The 20,277-nt window shown below is 37.4% G+C and overlaps 1 protein-coding gene across 6 annotated transcripts in view; it reads right to left on the bottom strand.

Annotated features, from left to right (window-relative positions):
• LOC133454949 (probable E3 ubiquitin-protein ligase HERC1) overlaps window positions 1–20,277 on the bottom strand; it is a 102,176-nt gene that overhangs the window by 48,439 nt on the left and 33,460 nt on the right. The window contains exons 28-46 of one of the 6 annotated variants that reach the window (XM_061733706.1): window positions 19,584–19,781; window positions 19,243–19,363; window positions 17,971–18,211; window positions 17,712–17,878; window positions 17,437–17,589; window positions 17,239–17,336; window positions 17,046–17,141; window positions 14,744–14,911; window positions 14,393–14,632; window positions 14,213–14,296; window positions 12,857–13,076; window positions 9,579–9,873; window positions 7,586–8,373; window positions 6,399–6,612; window positions 6,220–6,266; window positions 2,498–2,581; window positions 1,554–1,740; window positions 478–605; window positions 182–390 (exon numbers count right to left, since the gene is read on the bottom strand). In XM_061733706.1, the coding sequence (XP_061589690.1) occupies window positions 182–390; window positions 478–605; window positions 1,554–1,740; window positions 2,498–2,581; window positions 6,220–6,266; window positions 6,399–6,612; window positions 7,586–8,373; window positions 9,579–9,873; window positions 12,857–13,076; window positions 14,213–14,296; window positions 14,393–14,632; window positions 14,744–14,911; window positions 17,046–17,141; window positions 17,239–17,336; window positions 17,437–17,589; window positions 17,712–17,878; window positions 17,971–18,211; window positions 19,243–19,363; window positions 19,584–19,781 (3,738 nt within the window). Of the gene's footprint in view, window positions 1–181; window positions 391–477; window positions 606–1,553; window positions 1,741–2,497; window positions 2,582–4,825; window positions 4,993–6,219; window positions 6,267–6,398; window positions 6,613–7,585; window positions 8,374–9,578; window positions 9,874–12,856; window positions 13,077–14,212; window positions 14,297–14,392; window positions 14,633–14,743; window positions 14,912–17,045; window positions 17,142–17,238; window positions 17,337–17,436; window positions 17,590–17,711; window positions 17,879–17,970; window positions 18,212–19,242; window positions 19,364–19,583; window positions 19,782–20,277 lie in introns of all 6 variants that reach the window. The other 5 variants (XM_061733701.1, XM_061733704.1, XM_061733702.1 and 2 more) reach the window with 5 other exon arrangements.

Here is a 20,277-nt window from a genome sequence, read left to right as displayed (position 1 = left end):
GGATTTAACACAGAACCATAAATCAGCTTTACACAAAAACGTCATCAACGGGAATTTATCATTTTTACCGTGAGATGACAAATTCTTACCGTGGGGAAATTTTTTGACGGTTTATCGTGAACGGTAAAATATCGCCCATTCCTATTTGACAGTAAACAGAATTGGATATTGTGTAAGTCACCTCCACTATCTGAAGTGTGTCTGTCTCCAAACTAAAGAATGATGGGGTGAGTAGGTCTTCATAGGTTTCTTCGTGGTATGGGTCGTCCATGTAGCCCAACTCTGACTCCTCCTCTGCAGAGAAGGGATGGAACTCCATCTGCTCTGGCCAGTCACCAACTGTTGTGTGCTGCTGGTACAGCTGTGGGATGGGGTTGGGTGATGGCAGGTCTGAAAATATGGTGTTTGTTTCAAATGAAACTGGAAAAGCCACATCAAGTATGCATTTCATTACTTTTTTTGTACCGTGACTCTGACCTGGTCTCCGGAAGGAAGTCCTTTGCGTGGGCCCTGAGCGTCGGCGCCGCGCTGGAGGAGGTCTGTTCCTCGTCAGGTGGACATCCAGGAAGTTCTCCCTCTCTATCCAGTCAAGTCCCAGCAATAGGCTGTAACAATAATAACATTATGGTCCATCAGTGTACTTATTTCCTCTAAAACAGGGGTCGGCAACCCGCGGCTCCAGAGCCGCATGCGGCTCTTTAGCGCCGCCCTAGTGGCTCCTGGGGCACTTTCTTTTTTTTAAAATATTTTTTACTTCTTTTTTCCTTTTTTTCCTCTTTTTTCTTACTTTTTCCTTTCCTTTTTAATCTCGATATTTCAACTTTTTTTCTCAAAATTTCGACTTTTTTCTCAATATTTAGATTTTTTTCTCGACATTTTGACTTTTTTTCTCGACATTTTGACTTTTTTCTCAACATTTCAACTTTTTTCTCAACATTTCAACTTTTTTCTCGACATTTCGACTTTTGTCTCAAGATTGTACTTCAACATTAATCTTGACATTTCTACTTTTTTCTCGAAATTTCGACTTTTTTCTCAATATTTCAACTTTTTTCTCGACATTTTGACTTTTTTTTCCAACATTTCGACTTTTTTCTCGACATTTCGACTTTTGTCTCAAGATTGTACTTAAACATTAATCTTGACATTTCTACTTTTTTCTCGAAATTTCGACTTTTTTCTCAATATTTCAACTTTTTTCTCGACATTTTGACTTTTTTTTCAACATTTTGACTTTTTTCTCGACATTTCGACTTTTGTCTCAAGATTGTACTTCAACATTAATCTTGACATTTCGACTTTTTTCTCGAAATTTCTACTTTTTTCTCGAAGTGCATAATGAAAAAAAAATCTTCCCCCAGTTATAATTAATAGAGAAACATGTAGCATGTATTGCCTTCATTCTAAGGCTTATACAAGACTTTTCATTTTTTGCGGCTCCAGACATATTTGGTTTTTGTGTTTTTGGTCCAATACGGCTCTTTCAACATTTTGGGTTGCCGACCCCTGCTCTAAAATAAACACAGAAGCTAGCAACAGCTCGGGTTCCCCACCTTTCATTGATTTGGGTGGTGGGGCGTTCAGGACATTGCACTGTTTCCGGCCCGTCTGGGGATGGCGTGTCCGGGGCGGCGTCTGGTCTTTGTGACTCCAGTGCCTGCTGGTCTTCAGTTAGGGGATGTTCTAGCATCCAACTGGCTAACACTTCAATGGCTTGAGAATCCAAGTCCCCTGCTACATCTGAGAGAGACCACAGGAAAGTTGAACAGTCAGAGTTCGAAAACAATAGATAGTTTCATTGCTAATTGATGCCAGTCATTAGCACCGGAGGACCGTGCTATGGTGTTTGGTCTGAGATCAGACTAATTCATCTGTCTGGAGAATTAAGGTGTGTGAACAATGTGGACATAAACTGGTGATAACGAGTACAAAACAACAGAAAATCTGCCTAAAATAGATATAGCCAAAAACATGATGATGTGTGTTTATGCAAAAGTATAAATGTCAAATTATACGTAAAAAAAATATATATATTTTCACTTGCTTACATGCGTATAATACATTTTTTTCATGCTTTGTTCAGTTTCACGATGCTGTACAAATTATTAGTGTAAGCTTCTGTGATTCCAACAGAAAAGAAACAGTTTAATAGATGAGCTGGTGCAGGAATCTATGAAAGGATGTACAACCTATTCCACTGCTCTAGGAAAGAGCTGCTGACGTACACACTGTTTGAGGCTGAAAAAACACATGTAAAAACAATACCTTAAGTACTGAACTTAATGTTCACCCTACAATAAAAATGATGTCACTCTTTTGACAAAGAAAACACCCCTTCCCACACACATTAACACATACAGACAGACAGACAAATAAACTATTTATTCAAACTTCTACTGGAATGCAGCAACACACAGTAAAGGAAAATGTTTAAAACAAATCAAAAATGAAGCATGAAGCAAAATTATTACTTTGGATACACCACACAAAGCAGTACCTGCCGCCTCCATGGCCCAGTAGATATGTCTTATAGAGAATCCCATTTCTAGCAAGCGACTGGTGACAAACATTTGTGTCCGTTCTGAATGTTGAGGAAAAGAGGATAAAAACAGAAAACAAATACAAGTGCATGGCTCCAATTTTGCACACCATTAAGGATTTCAGGACTACTTTTGATTTCTTTCCCAGTTTTAGCTTTATCTGCATCATTTTTTTTTTTAAATGACCACACCTACAAGTCATCTAGCCTATTCCTATTCCATCTAGATATATGAAAGCGAGATCTTTTTAACTAAATCTAATGCACTTCATGAAATTCTTTAAAATAACAATATAATTGACAATGAAAAAAAAGGTGCCATTCAAGCATGTAAGTGTATGCATGCATTTATATCCGCAATAGCAGAGCAAAACACATGCTGTTTTGAGGCGCAGGTTTGCTGTGAACAGTGGCTTTGACTTTTAAGACCATGCAGAAGACAGACAGTTCCCACTAAATTACTCCACCTACATGTTGTCCTTTAGCATAAAGCAGAACAAAGATCATTTATATTAAAAACTTAAAGTTTTGAAGCCAGAACGGGGTAAAGGCTTTTAAAAGCTGAGGTTGCCCGAATGACATTATTGGCAAAACTATTCTCTTCAACACAGCAAGATTATTTCCAGTAACTTTAAATAAGGATATACAGCGGGGAAAATAAGTATTGAACACGTCAACATCTCTCTCAAAAAACATATTTCTAATCTTGCTATTGACATGAAATTTTCACCAGATGTCGTCATCAACCCAAGTAATGCACACAAATCCAGAAATCCAAACATTTATGTCCATACATTGAGTTATATGTAATAAAGTGAAATGGCACAGGGAATAAGTATTGAACACATGAAGAAAAGGAGGGGTAAAAAGGTCTGGAAAGCCAAGAAAACAGCTGGAGTTTGTCAGTATTTAGAAAGTTAACCTGTCCCCAAAGTGCAAAGTAATATAATCTGGTTTAGTCCTGATTGATGCCTTTTAAAAAGGTTTCTCACCAGCAAGGTGTTAGACAAGAAGCAAAGAGCTGTCCAAAGACCTATAGGATTTGAAGGCAGTTTGTGTGGATGAATGGGCCAAAATCACACCTGAGTAATGTATTCGACTAGGGGTGGGCAAAAATATGGATATGGCAATATATCGCGATACTTTTCCAGCTGATTCAATATCGATATTCAAAATTTAAATATCGATTTTTTTTTTTTTTATTATTATTTTATTTTTATTTTTTTATCCCCGATTTTTCTCCCATTATATCACCCAGTGCTTCTTCCTAAGTGACAGTCCTGGGCATTGCCACTCTCTACCAACCCTGGGAGGGCCCTGCACTGAGCTCAGGTTTTATTTCACGTTTTATTTCATTTTATAATTTATTTTTTATATAACACAATTGCCTGTCCTTAAAAAATGAAAAATAATGGACAGAGGTTTATTTATTTATGGATTTATATCTATACTGACTGATCACTGTGCCTGTCCTTGGTTTTAGTACCATCTTTCTTGTGTTTATTATCATTTTCCACATAATTAAATCAACCTCATACTAAATTTAATGTTAATTTCATATGATGTAAATGATATGAAAAACATATACAAATATTTTGTAACTTTAGCTTGTATAGTTATAATAAAACATTTTTTGACTCAGTTTGTCCCATGAATTGTCACTATAATCTGATGAACGTGCAACTCGGATTTTAAGATCCATCACTATCATCTGATGTACATATATACAACTTGGATTTTAAGATGTGTAATGCATTTTAAAATTTTTCGGTGAACTATGTAGAATATAATAATCGGGATATCGCATAATCGGGATATCGCAATGTGTATCGTATCGTAGCTCAAGTATCGTGATGCGTATCGTATCGTGAGGTCCTTCCCAATACCCACCACTATATTTGACTGGTTTCTCCATACAGGAGGTGTCTTGAGGCTGTAATCACCAACAAGGTTTTTTAAACTACGGTAAGTATTAAATAAATTTCAGTAAGCGTGTTCAATACTTAGTCCCTGTGCCATTTCACTTTATTACACCCAAGTTAATTTATGGACATAAATGTTTGTATTTCTTTGTATGTTTGCATTACTTGGGTTGATGCCGACATCTGGTGAAAATTTCATGTCAATAGCTCGATTAGAAATATGTTTTTTGAGAGAAATGTTGACGTGTTCAATACTTATTTTCCCCGCTGTATGTTTCAAAATGAGAGATGTATGTGTGTGTATGTGTGTATTTTACTACTTGCTCTGATAGCATCAGGTCCATTACTATCTGCTTGCTCTTACCCAGGCTGCTTCTGGCCTGTGTGCAGGGACCAGGTTCCATGAAGCTGGTCTGCTGCTCTGTGAAGGCATCACAAGAAGCAGAGCTGGCCAGGCTGAAGCAAGGGTGCAGCACGGGGGGCGCACTAACCAGGCCCGTAAGCGTAGGGAACCGAGTTAGCACCATGTGCCTAGAGGAGGTGAAGATACAGTATATCTAATAACGACACAGAGGAAGCAGGGCTACAGAACACTGTCTTCAATTGTGACCAGATTTTTGACTGGTGACACTTCTGAAAGCATCATTTGACCTGGTGATGACTGGAAACGGCAGTAACCAGTACTGGAGTTGAGGGGGGATGAGGGGGGATGGCATCCCCCCTGAAATAAAAACGGTCCAAATCATCCCCCCTGTAAAACTGCCATCCCTCTTTTCCATCCCTTATGTCATTTCATCAATGAATGTGGTTTTACTGCTATTTCAACATTTAGAGTCATCACCAGAAAAATAACTTACTTGACAATTTTCACCTGTTTCAAGTAAATTTTCACTTGAAATAAGTAGGAAAATCTGCCAGTGGGACAAGATTTATCTTCTCATTACAAGCAATACAATCTTGTTCCACATGCAGATTTTTCTACTTATTTTAAGTGAAAATCTACTTGAAACAGGTGAAAATTGTTGTTTTTTCCAGTGATGAGTCTTGTTTTAAGTGTTATGAGATTTTTTTTACTAAAATGAGACATTTTAACTAGTCAATCTAGTTAATAAGACAAATATTCTTGTTAAGATTTTGAGTTTTTGCAGTGATCCATGTTACTTATCCTGTGAAGGACAGAGTCATATTGATAAGTTCAGAAAAGTGTTTTTTATTGTTGTTTTTTATGTATTTGATGTAAGCCCAGTGGATATTTAAAGCTTACAGAAGGCTGCATTTAACTGCTGCTATGTCATTCCTGCAGTATTTCTGCAGGTGTTTTGGTCACTGCTATTATTTGTAATATATTATATTATTTGTAATCAGCACAAATTATCTTTCCCCATATGATAAAATCCACCATCCCCCCTGATCTTTTTTTACAACTCGAGTACTGGCAGTAACCCATGCTGGTATTCATATATATGTCTTATTGTTTGATATTAACCTACACTGCAAAATGGTGCGGATAATAAATATTCAGTGAAATAACGAAACATTCTCTCTGAAGAGCATTTGCCTTTTATGGTCAATTTTACAATATATTGTAGCACAGAAGTGTTTTGTTGTTAGGCTCTTGAAAGGAGAAATAACACTGACATTTCAGCGTGTTGGCTGGGTTAGATCAAGAACAAGCGGGCAGAGCTGCAACCTAGATTAAAGTTGAAGCAAGCACATTTTCTCACTCTTATTTTCCATGTGCAACACATCCTAACTCACCAAGTCCCTGGACTTCAGAATTGCTGTTGGCATCAATCGATACAGGTCTGTAGCAGTCAGTAAGAATGAGAACTCTGTTTATCGTGTTTGTGTATTTAGTGGTCACCTGCTTTGTCTGAATTCCTTGACCAAATATTAAAGAGTTAATGATAATTGCCCTCATTCCATTCTATACTCACTGGAGGAGGCTGATGGGAAGAAAAGGGTTGAAATTATCAAGACCATCTGCCTGCAGGTTTGTTGGTAGAGAGGAATCCAAGTCTGTATTAGAGGATGATGCAGACGCCCTGTTTGATTGGCCAAAGACGGCAGTGCCTTCTGAGCCTGCACTGTACAAGGACACGGAGCTGGAAGACTTGGAAATGGGCTGAGAGGACAAACGGTGGCCTGATTCTGCAAGGGAAAGGTTGGTGATGCTAGTTAGTGTCAGATGACACAAGTCCAGGCAATATCAGATCTGTCAATACAGTCAGCCCAAGTCAAAGCGCTGGTCTTAATTAGCAAATTACAGGTAAAAAAGCAAGTATTTTAGGCCTGGATGGTGATTAATGACCTGACAGTTTTTGGGTTTGATTGAATGACTGATTGTTTACATACCAAACAACACCCTTTTAAAGACAGCTACAATTTATATACGGTATTCATGCTATGTGAAAGTTAGGGCTGGGCGATATATCGAGATTTTAATATATATTGATATATTTTCAAACGCGATATGGTACGAGACAATATCGTTTATGTCGATTTAAAAAAAAAAATAAAAAAAAAAATAATTTTTTTTTTTCATGATTTTGATATAGCTTATTTTGTGACAAATTGACTTGAATGTTTTATTTGAGATTTGCACAAATGTTGTGTTATTTGCACAACTGTCAACCTCAGTGGAAAAGTCTGCCTGTTACTGTCTACTTTGTATTAATTTACTCAGTGTATTTTAATTTAATTGTTATGCAGGAAAGGGATATTTGTTTTATTTTATTCAAGAAGCATTTTTATTCTATACATGCAGTCAGTTTATTTTTATTTCATTTGTTTTATACATTTTGATATTGTGCAGACCTCTGTTAATAAAGGAACCTGTGTGACATTTGGCACGAGGCTTTATATTAAAACTGACTGTTTTTTTAAGGGTTTGCCTCAGAAAAAAATGAAGCTAACAGAGATGCTATGCTATAATGCTTTGGGGGAAACACCAATTATGGCACAGAAAAAATATCGATATATATCGAGTATCGTCATTCAGCTAGAAAATATCAAGATATGACTTTTGGTCCATATCGCCCAGCCCTAGTGAAAGTCTAATAAAAATAGGTTTTGCTCCAGAAAAAAAAAACTAAAATACCAAAGTCTAGTTAAGACACCCCACCTTTGCATTCTTTGTCCTCCTGCCGTCTGCTTAGGGCTCCTTTGTATATCATGATCTGAGCTCTCTCCAAATCAGCAAGAGATACAGTCTGTTTGATGGGGCAAGGCCTGACTGCCCACTTCACCATACTCTGCACCACAAACTGCAGCACTGACCTCAGCTCGGCCCTTTCATCCCACTCTCTACTACTGCACTTAGCCTGATCAGAGGCAGGGCTGGAGAGAAGTCCCACTGAAGGGTTTGGGAGGTCATGTTTAGGTACCAGGAACAAATCTGATAGGTTCTCACAGCTAAAAATGACAGTCAGTGACTTTAAACCTCCAATAAGAAGATATGAGGCTTTTACTGCTCTTAGTTCCAGTGCAAAAGCATCCCCTTTGGAGGTTGGGGATGTTTGGGGAGGCTGGGGTAAACCGGTCAACTCCGGAGGGTCAGTAATCTTGTTGACATCGTTGGTTGATGACGGAGATGGGAATGGCTCCGTCTCGATCTTCTGCTCCTTTAGCTTCTTCACCTCGTTGTCTGAGGGCTTTCCTCCATCCTCTGAGATATCCTCATGCTGGCAGCCCTGTGTCTCGCCCCCTTTTGGAGCCTCCTCGGGGTATCTCTTCCTGCGGGGTGGATGAGCTCCCGGCCACCCGTGTTCCTCGAGCAGCCCCATCAGATATATGAGATCTAACAGCACGGTTGACTTGAGGCCTCCGAGGCGAGAAACGTCACAGGAGGATATGCCGCACGGTTCCAGTGAGATGATCGGCGTGTCGCTGGGTGACCAAGAATTCATGGAGCTTAGTTATTGTGATGGATTGGAACAACCCACAGATACAGCATGGAGTGAAACCAGGACGGATTCAACAGGGATTAATGGATTTAAGAATGAAGAGGAAGAAGCAAGAAAAAGTAAGATCAGGGGGGTAAAGATGAATGTAAATTAAAATATTTGACAAATTACATAGATAATGAAAAAGAAACACTAACAGAAAGAAATTAGAGTAATACGCATGCTGAGGCATCCAAGAAAAATGTAAGAATTGTATCATGGCAGTTAATGGGAATTAGCATTTAAAGGCCCTGACACACCAAGCCGATTTTCGGCCGTCGGGCCGTCGGTGTGTCTGTCGTCATAGTTTCCCCGGTGTGTCCCGCACGTCGCCACAGGTCGGCCGCCCGTCGGGAGCTTTTCAGCCGATTCGACATGTTGAATCGGCGTCGGCCGTCGGTCAAACAGCTCACTCTGTGATTGGCTGTTCCCAGAATTTTCCAGAATGCTTTTCGTCGTCATTTGCGGACTGAATTAAAAAAAAAAACTTGCCGGACATTTCTCATGAATAAAATCAATATTTTAAGTTAGTTTCTGCATAAAAACGCGTTTTGATTACATTTCTAGCGAGAAATATATATTTTACTTTCATAATATTCACTCAGTGAATGTATATAGTCACTCGCTTGTCTTTTTCAAACCGCGCCAGAACAAGGCTGATTTATGGTTCTGCGTTACACCAACGCGGTAGGTTACGCGGCGACGCGCGCCGTACGCCGTACCCTACACCGTAGGCTCTGCGTCGATTTAACGCAGAACCATAAATCAGCTCCGGAGCCGGCAGGCAGAAAATCCTGAATTTTTCAGAGCAAATTTCTTAACAGGCGTAGCTACAACTGTTAGATTTCATCTATTAAACCAACATTTATCTTCCTAAATGATTTATTTCAGCCAGCGGTAATTCTCCAGAGTTTTGTTTGTCTGTTTTGTCTGCTGGTATGGAGGGGAATTGCCTCTCACGCATGCGCAGAACGTACGTGCTAGTTCGCCGTCGGGTGTCGTATTTGCGGTGTGTCTAGTGAGCCCGACCCAGCCCGACACAGGCGACGCGAGCCGACACAGCAGTCGGCAGAGAGCGGGCAACGTCGGGTTGGTGTGTCAGGGCCTTAAGAGTCATATGCAAAGATGTTTTGAACACAACTGCATGGCAATGTAGATGTATTTTTGTGATACCTGACAGAGAGCTCCGCCTCCTCCCACTGAAGCTTAACCAAAGAGCTTCCTTCCTTCAGGACCCCCAGCAGAATGGCCCTGCGCCCACTGGGCTTGTGCAGGCAAAGACCTCCAGCACGGAGGCCGCTGTCCACTCCTCCGATAACAGCCAGTACTGGCCACACATTGGTGCAAAGAGCAGCGAGCTTGGCATCCGACAGCGATGTACGATAACCCTGAAACTCTCTGGCGTCTTCACCAGCAAGATCTTTGTCTCTCCCGCTGTCCTCCCTCTCAGAGGGCATGGGACCGAGGCCTGGTGGAGAATGCAAGAGAACTGGAATCAAACAACGAGGATGAGCTTTACGAAGACATGCTGTCACCTTTGGTTCAAGTAACAGATCAAATAAAATGCTACACTTCAAACAAGCATTCTAGAGAGCCCTCAGTCAGGGGCAAAAATCCCGGGGGGGACAGGGGGGACAAGTCCCCCCCATTACTAAAGCTGTCCCCCCCTAGAATAATTTGAGACAGAATTAATAATTTTGGAACAATGCAGTAGTATTTAGTAGTGATGCACCAAAATAAAAATTTGTGGCCGAAATCGAAAATAATAATAAACAGTAAAATCTCATTACACTTAAAACAAGACTCATCACTGGAAAAAAACAACAATTTTCACCTGTTTCAAGTAAATTTTCACTTGAAATAAGTAGAAAAATCTGCCAGTGGAACAAGATTTATCTTCTTATTACAAGCAAAACAATCTTGTTCCACTGGCAGATTTTTCTACTTATTTTAAGTGAAAATCTACTTGAAACAGGTGAAAATTGTTGTTTTTTTTCCAGTGATGGGTCTTGTTTTAAGTGTAATGAGATTTCTTTTAACTAAAAATGAGACATTTTAACTAGAAAAATAAGACCAATATTCTTGTTAAGATTTTAGGTTTTTGCAGTGTATTATGTCAGATGTGCTGTATTATTGCCACCTTCCACCTAATACCATTGTTTTGTATTACTCTAAGAAAGCTCTTCTGCCTGTTTGCGAGATAGAGTTGGAAATGTCAAAATGCTGTATTAAAGGAAGGCTAAAACTTTTATTCCTTGTCCCCCCCTGGATTTATTCTCTAAAACTTTACTGTTTATTGTCCCCCCCAACTATGAAACGGGATTTTCGCCCCTGCCCTCAGTCACCTTCTCCCCTTTGTGCCCGCTGTATATATGATGCAATTGTGACTTATAAACTATTAAATTATTAAGAGACCTAATAAGTACCAGTTATAGTTTGACATAATTATTATATTTCAGTTTTAAAGATTAGGAACATCCTTAGACAGTACAGTAGGTAAAACAACATTTTTGGACAGTCATATTCAAGCTTCAGCTTTGGCATTCAGAAGTGAAACATATTTGGACTAAAAAGTTTGTGGTCTTTAAAAGCTCATTGAAAGACAGCGCATATCTTGGAGAATTTATATAAACTTAGGGCTGTGCGATTAATCGATTTTAAATCTAAATCGGATTTATTAATCACAATCGATGTTAAAAAAAGGAAAATCGGAAAATCGATTTTCCTTTTTTGCAGCTGGCTGCATTACAGACAGATCTCGTCTAGTCATCTTTGTTTGGTCAAGAAAATTGTAAATGTTGTCACTTTACTAAACTCAAGGAGGATTTACAGTATCTTTCAATTGCACTTCATTCCCAAAAGGGAAATGTGTTTGCTATTTTTCTTTAAAAATAAAGATAAAATATTTGAAACAATTTATTCCATTGTCTTTTGTAGTTTTACCAAAAAAAAATCGAAATCGAAATCGAAAATCGGGTTTTCAGAGAAAAAAATCGGGATTTTATTTTTGTCCAAAATCGCCCAGCCCTATATAAACTGTTATTTTAGTTATTTTTTTTTTTTTATATCAAGACCTTAGTGACTCTAATGAGAGGGAGCGGATTTAGCTAAAGAAATTAAATGGCCTTTTGAGAACCCATCTTTATGGATTCAGACATGTTTTGACCTGGTTCTGAGGAGAACGGCTTGCCAGAGCATTTATGAATACTGAAACTAGAAAACTGTTGACATGTATTACCATTGGATACATGACATATATTCAAACATTTTTCACCTCAAGGATGTCTGCATGGAGAGTTGTATAGTTGGTCTATCGGTGCTCAGCCATACTCCATTTTTATCACAAGGGTGGGGGTTGCCTGGGGTGTATGCTGTATGTATGTATGTATGTGTGTGTGTGTGTGTGTGTGTGTGTGTGTGTGTGTGTGTGTGTGTGTGTGTGTGTGTGTGTGTGTGTGTGTGTGTGTGTGTGTGTGTGTGTGTGTGTATGTGCAGGTCAGCTGACAGTCCTGCCGGGGCCCCGGACAAAATAATCTAAGATGGCCCCCCCTACGCCTGGATCTCTCCTTCTCCCTCTTCCTCTCCTCTTCCTCTGCTCTTCAGGTTTTTATACAAGCTAATGGACGTTAACATTAGAGCTAGCCAGTTAGGTTAAGTTACAAGGTTGGTAAACGTTGGCTGCGCTGTTTCTTACCTTGCTCTACACTGACTTTATTAATTCCAGCTTCACCGTCACCACCTTTTTAAAATATTTGTGTAGAGAATCTATGAGGCCTCTATTTTCTTCTTCTCTTCTTCTCTTTTCTGAGCACCGGACTTGTGCTGACCGGACATTTTGACCATTCTAATGGTTGAATTAAATGATAACATCAAATTTTGATCAGCGGCCAAACCATTTTTGTGTTGGGGGTTCTTGACCACAAGGACAATTAGAAAGAAAACAAATAACAAGCTTTTATGTAACTCAAATACTACATATTTTTTCCACAAATAGGCTTATTTTGAAACATTTTGAAAAATTATTCCATAATTTAATGAGAATAAAAAAAAAACAAACAAAAACAAATACGGGGAGTGGGGGGGTCAAGGGGGATTGCTTCTTTTCTCTTTTTAATGTAAAGCACTTTGTGTTGCATTTTATCTGCATGAAAGGTGCTATATAAATAAATAAAAGTTAAAGTTATAGTTAATCAGAAAATTATGCAGGGGATCTTTAAAAAATGCATTTCTACAATAGGGGATAATTCTGAAGTGACTATTTGCACACAGGATTATTGAATATATTGACATTTTTGTTAAATTATAGTGTGGTATTATTCAATTACACCACTGCTATCTGATGGCAAAATATAATATACATTATATAGTTTTTGTATGCTATCAAAGTATAGCAAAGTTTCCAACGAGCAGGCTATTCCCTCAATAAACACTGCCTAAAGTGTGTGTCTGACCAGAGTTTCCTGAGTCCTCATCTCTCAGCAGGGGGCCGATGAGCTCCAGGTGAGTGTGAATGTGCTGGTTGATGTGCGGCAACCACTGGTCGCACTGATGAAGACTCCGCAGGAGCTGCACTGTTGCCTCCAGCAATACGGTGGTCCGAGGACTGCAGAAAGGCTCGCCGGGAAGGAGGTTACTGGGCATGCCTCTTATCTGCAGGTCACGCAGTGCCACCTGCGATGCATACAGAGACTTTTTTCACTATGTTTTACTATTAGATATTCTTTTAATTAAAGGAAAAATAAATAAAAAAAATATATAAAAAGGACAAGGATTGGTATACTCTTTTAGAAAAAACACACACTATGTTAATATCCACCAAACACAGACAAATTCAATTCAATATTTTACATCAAATTTACTACACTCCCTATAGATTAAATAAATGTAATAGTGCGGTCTCTGCCATGTGCCAAAGATGTAAAATAAATACTGGAAATCTACTCCATATGCTCTGGAACTGTCCTATTATAGATGCTTTCTGGAAATATGTGATCAAAACAATCTCTGATATTTTCAAATCCCATATTCTTGATCCTAAAGTCTGGATACTGGGAGATATCAGTTCACTAAGTATGACTTATCATAAAAAGTATTTCATTCTGGGAATTTAATTCATTTCTATTTTCATTCAGGCACCGCGGCAACAAATTGTATTCTTAAAAACTGGAAATCAGAAAACCCCCCAGAACCCAAACAGTGGATCAATGAACTTGGATCATATAGTACTCCAGAAAAAATATTGTATTCCGTTAGAAAAAAAACTTTGACCTTATTTGGGGACCTTTTTTGGATGTTTTGCCTTTGTTGGACTAATGATCTGAATCATCTACTATATTAATGAATGTGTTTACACAGGACTTGATTATCTAATTTATTATTCATTTTTGTTCTAGACATATGTTAAATGATTTTTGAATGATGTAATTTATTGACCATATGACGGAGGGAAGGGGAGAGGGGTGTGCTGTTGTTTTTATTTTTATTTACTTATTTATTTATTTTTCCTTTTTTTTATTTATTTTTTCTTTTTCTTATTTTTTTTTCTCTTATTATTTATTTATTTATTTTGGTTTAATTAATGTTATGAAAAGTTAAAAAAGGGGGAAAATATTGATAATTATATTGTTATTGTAAATCTTATTTTTTTTCTTTTTTTAATGCCCTCAATAAAGATATCTATACAAAAAAAATATATTCTTTAAATTTATTTAGAGTCTGGGAAGATTTTTTTTAAAAAGTCCTTGTATATTCAATAAAAACCTATTTTCTACATTAGAAATGACATAATGAGTGATATGTTTCTAAACCTTTTCTCCAGGATTACTGCTGTAGAACAACACGCAGGGGTACAATTCAGAGGCCACCACACCTTCAAATGCCAATTTCGGCTCCTAGAATGGAAAGCACAAGGGAAACCTCAACAGTTAAGATAAACCAGTCAGCCAGAGGACAGGCCGTGAACACTGACTGCAAATGTTTGGTCAGACCTTGTGGTTCTTAGCAAACGATATGGTATGAGCCTCCATGTCCAGGATGCAGGTGATAGTGTCACCCTGAGTAAAGGAAGGCAGTGTGCGGATCAGTTCCCCTCCATGGTACAGGTTCCCACTGTAAGCTCGATACAGCCACATGTCCGTGGTGGTATGGTGGTTGTGATCTCTGATTGGCCAGCGAGAAACGCCGATGCAGGTGCCCTCATTACCTCTGTTCTCTTTGGTAATGTGGAACTGAGAGAAGTTGGATGAGATAAATTACTCAAGATGTAATCAAATCTGATAAGTGTCCGTTTAAGATTCAATGTTTGGTTAGGATTTGTGAAGCGCAGCAGATATTTGTACCTTCCATATGAAACAGCCAGACGTAATGGCCGTGGTGGCCAGGCCGTAACCTTTCCCTCCTGAGCCATGGGAGAGGATGTTCCCACTCTCCAGAGAACAGCAGATGAGTTTGTGTGGATCAAAGGAAAAATCTCCAATGGGGATGCATTCATCATAGCTGCCAGGATTCTATGAAAAAAAACATATATATAACAAATATTTTGTTAATCTATGTCATACAAAATATTATGTATGGAAAAAGACTATTATGGTTATCGGTTTTCAACTACTAAATGTTACATACACAAATAAAATAATTAATTACAAAAAAAACAAGCAGCAGCAGGTATGAAGGCATTTGATAAACCTGGAAATAAAGGAATTATTTAGTTTCTGTCGTGTTTAGATTTTGATATAGTGAACTATTCATTATACATAATTTCTATGTCCTTAGTGTGATAAAGGAAAACTAAGTATACCATGTTAAAAGTTATATTATAAACACATTGATGTGATTTAAAGCTGCTAGGATCCAGGGGGTGGGTGGGTAATGTCTGGGGTTATGATTTTATTTTCATTTATTTATTTATTTTTGCTCTTAATTTATGTGTTAATTTTGCATTGTTATACTTAATAATATGGGCATTACTTTTTTTGTTTTTTTTTTGGTTTGTATTTGTTTTTTTTTGTTATTACATTTATCTATTCATTTTTTGTTGTTATGTATTGGTGTTTTTTTTGCACCATGTTGTTTTTTCAGAAAAAGGAAAAGAAGAAATAAAAATTTGATCACAAAAAAAAAAAAAAAAAAGAAGTGTGGGACTCAAATCTAAGCACCACATATTGTAATAAAATAAATGTTTATTTTGAAAGAAATAACTGATAAATATACTTCTTTTTTACAAGCATGTTGTTGTATATATGAAGAGAAACATGAACATGGGGAGATGCACAAACACTCTAGCAAACAGAGGGAAATAACTGCCTCGCACAGCACAAAATATCAAATTATTCTTCAAAGAAAGTATAAGCTTGAAAAAATCAAATCAAATAAATTCTAAGATGGTATTGGAAATTGATCCTTTATTCCAGAAAATATGTAAATGTGCTCCCAATCATTTTCTATTTTCAACCAGTAAAAAAAAGTAAGAAAAGCAAAAAGAAGAATAAGCAACAGTTCCCTTTTCCAATATTTAGGCTTTATGCTGTGTGGTAATCTTAAAAAGCTTGATAAAATTGTGAATATACTGTACTTAAATATGATGTACATAAAAACAATTCACTGTGAATTGAAAAAAAAAATTTCCAAAATAATTTCCAGGTTTTCCCCATATGCCACTTACATTAAGTGACTGACTTATGCATGAAATCTATGAAGATGCTTGGTATTTTGAGAAAAGTTTGTCCTTTTGTTCTTCCTTCCTCTCATTTAACTCTCTATTATAGTTTAATCTTCCCTCATCTTAATTACTGCAACATTGTTTGGGCTTCGACACATCCAACATATATTAATAAATTATTGATTAGTCAAAAAAGGTTTCTCAGAATGATATCACACGCAAACAGATCTGCTCCCCTTTTCATTAATTATTCATTATTATCCATCAATAAAATTAACATTTTTAAAACATGTTTGTTTATGTTCAAATTCAAAAATGATATACAAGATCTTCCTTCTTCCTTTCATAATTTCTTTTGTGTTAATTCCGATATTCATTCTTATGCCACAAGGCACAAAGATGATTTTAATTTACCGTTTTGTAGAACATGCAAACATCAATCTTTCATCACTTACAGAGGCCCCCACTTGTGGAATTCACTCAATAAATCTCTTAAATCATCACCATCCTTGCCAATATTCAAAAAACATTTAAAGAACTTTCTTATTGTTTCATCTTTGTAATGTTCATTATTTTATCTGAGTTACATTTTCTTGTGTTTTTTTGTTTTTTTACTCTCCCTTGTGTAGCTTTGTTTTGTTTTTTATTCATATATGGAAAGGATTCAATATAAGCCACCAGGCTTCTTCCTTTCCTTGCATGTTATTTCATAGTTTTTCATTTTTTGTTCATATTTGTCTTATATTGCTAAATAAACTAAACTAAACTAAACTTATTTTTTTCCAAACTATTATTGTTGGAGGCTAGCAGTTTTTATCTGTACAGATTTGACAAGCTGTACCAATGAAGTGCAAAAAAGATTGTAATACTGATAGGCATGTATTCTAGCGTAAAATGAACATTAAGACATTAAACAGGCTTGAACACAGAGCAAAAGAAGTATAATACATAGCACAATTAATGTAATAAAAATACAGCATTACCACAGTTTCTTTTTCAGTTGTCTTTTCATAGTTTCTCTCATCAAGTGGTTCATCCCACATATACACAGACAACAGCTGAAAGAGCTGTTTAACAATCTGCAAGAAAGCACAGAAAAGGCAACATTTGCACACAGTTCCTCCATTTTCAATGTTATCTTGCATTTCTGTTGCATTCTTATGTTTTCAGCCGTACCTGTTGGATCTGAACAGGCTCAGAACAAGCAGGTAATAGTCTTTCTAAAACATGGAAGGCCAAAAGCTTAGTGCGGAGACTCTGGAAGCGAGGAGATCCTAAGAAAAGAAGGGTGACGGGATGAACTGAAAGGCGAGGTCTCCTGCATTGTAAGGTAACCATTACTGATAATATTCTCAACATTTTTAACCATTTTACCTGATGAGGATTCGCGTAAAATAATGGCCATGAGTGGATCGATCCATTTGATAAAAGTTGAAAGTCTTCTCATTACTTTTAATGACAACACTCGCCTCAGAAAAACCAAGAAATCCGCCAGCTGAGATTCAACTATTTTTCTGGTTTCTACTCCTCAAACATAAAAAAATAAATAAATAAATACTTAGAATAGATACTATCCAAATCTGTGCAAATCCATTTACAATTCTTGGTTTAAAAATGAAATTATCATACTGTAATTAGGTTTGCCACACCTTGTAGACTTGTGTTCCTGTTGTTTGCTTCCACATCTGCTCTCTCAGCTGTTCCCTTTTCTGCTCCCTGTTGGTGGTGAAAATTGTAGAGGATGTTTTGGAGCTGCTCACACATGACCTCCATTAGAGCATGCGATACATCCAAAGGCAGCAAATCCTCGCAGGAGCTGAGAGCACAGTATGAACAGCTTTGTAAATACAACAAAAGGGAAAAAACGGTTTCTGGTTTGTAACAGTTTTACCATCTGGCCATTCTCACCTAGCGGCAACGGTCAATATCTGAAGCAGACGGGCACAAGCCAGTCTGACGGCCCCACTGGGAAGCATCGATCCAGGTGTTGAGACTGCAAACCATCCCTGGTTCATCAGTGCACAGCTGTTGTTGGTCAGGATGGAAAGGATTTCCAAGATGCCACATTTGATGATCAGCACCAGATCCACAGGTTGGTAACAGAAATTCAGGGCAAACATAGTGGCTAGAAGAAGGTGCTGGCAGGATCCTGAGTGTTAAGATGGAGATAAAGTAAAGTCAAATCTGTAGGAAAAAGTGAGTATATTATGGCAAGTGACACAGTTCTGTTGGTGCTCGGCCTGATGTATCTAGGTCAGGGGTGTCAAATATGCGGCCCGCGAGAAGTTTCCAACGCAAAAAAACGAAATGTTAATTTACTAAAAAGGAAGGCATAAATAATTGCCATGAATCGCAGCATATCCGATAATATATTTCTTCTACAAATCCATCGTTATTCCACAAATAGAGCAGTTTTCGACATTTTTTTTGTTTTTTAGAATGCATTTGCCAATTTTATTTCTTTGCAGACGGTCGTTTATTTTTATTAACTCACTACTATTATATATTTTTGCAGGAAAAATATCACTGCTAAAAAAGATGATAGAAGATATTTATTCTGAGAATTTCAGTTTTGAATACGAGGATAGTGACAAAGTAAAACAGTTAAAAGAGAAGTGCTGACTTTTTCGGCACACTGGCGTAAATATCCGTGCCAATTTTTAAAAATAAATACACTTAATTGTACTGGAAAAATCTCTAAATCACAAAGAAACACTCTCGGATGTAATAAGAAAGATTTTGCTTTTAATTAAATTTCCTATGAAAAAGCGAAATATAAAAAAAACATACTTGTTTCTGTTTATCTTTGTAAAATGATATTAAAAGTATCTTACATAATTTGAAAAAAAAAACGAGAAATATCAAGAAAAGATCCTGAAGAAATATATTTTACATAATTAGAGTGTAAACAAAGTGCATATTTCCTTTAAAATTAACTAAACTGATATTGGATTAGATAACAATAGTAAAAAGAAAAGAATTAGAGAAAACATTTTCCGCACTGTTTTTGTTATTTTGAACGTGCGGCCCGCGAGAAAAAAATTGGTAAAATCTGGCCCGCCAAGCAAAATGAATTTGACACCCCTGCTCTAGGTTTTGTTCTGTGGATCTACAAAGCTATTAGTATCAATGTATCAAAATTATTATACATAATCAGCTGATGATGAAATGATTGAATACCTGGATGCTCCTTTTCCGACTGGACCCTATGTTTGAGGACACGCACCACGAGCTGGTAGAAGGTGTGAGCTGCAGATTGAAGCTCTCTTTGTGTCTCCAATGAAGCTGCACTAGTTCCACACTGGATTGACAGACATTGCAGGGGAAGACAAAATCAGCTTTATGAACAATTCTTCCAGTGTAGAAGACAGGCTGAAATGCTGTTTGTCATAACTGCTGACGAATAATACACGGCAGACAAAAACAAAATCTTAGCACAGTTTTGAATATGTTTGCTTTACATTCTCTACATATCGTAAATATTCAAACAAACATTGTGGCGGCCCGATTACTGAATGTACCATGTAATGTTGAGTCTCATAACTGGCTCCTGAGTGAGAATCAATGATCTGTGTTCCCAAGGAGAAGCATCCAGAGAGGAATTGGAGCTGGACCGATTGCAACAAAGCAGGAAACTGAGAGGAAACAGAGGATCTACTGCTCTTCTCCTCCATCTTAGACAGGAAGGCCGACATCTGACACAAGGCCTCCAGACGCATCTGATCACAAAAAAAAGTTAGCTGCTGGTTAAAGCCTTGAAATTTAGTAACATTTAGCACCTGTACAAGTTTACAAGGACTGTGTGGGAATGTCGAAGCACAAATGCTTTTAGTTCACCAAGGTTCAGTCACTAAACCAGGGGTCGGCAACCCGCGGCTCCAGAGCCGCATGCGGCTCTTTAGTGCTGCCCTAGTGGCTCCTGGAGCTTTTTCAAAAATGTTTGACCTTTTTTTTCCTTTTTCTTCTCTTTTTCTTTTTTCTCTTTTTTTCTTCCCTTTTCCTTTCCTTTTTAATCTCGATATTTCGACCTTTTTCTCAACATTTTGACTTTTTTCTCAATATTGTACTTCAACATTAATCTTGACATTTTGACTTTTTTCTCAAAATATCAACTTTTTGCTCGACATTTCGACTTTTTTCTCAACATTTCCACTTTTTTCTCGACATTTTGACTTTTTTCTCGAGATTGTACTTCAACATTAATCTCGACATTTC

The sequence above is a fragment of the Cololabis saira genome, chromosome 11 (genome assembly GCF_033807715.1).
Source record: "Cololabis saira isolate AMF1-May2022 chromosome 11, fColSai1.1, whole genome shotgun sequence".
Classification (NCBI taxonomy): domain Eukaryota; kingdom Metazoa; phylum Chordata; class Actinopteri; order Beloniformes; family Belonidae; genus Cololabis; species Cololabis saira.
Note: the sequence above shows the minus strand (reverse complement) of the source record. Positions and strands in the feature narration are given on the sequence as shown.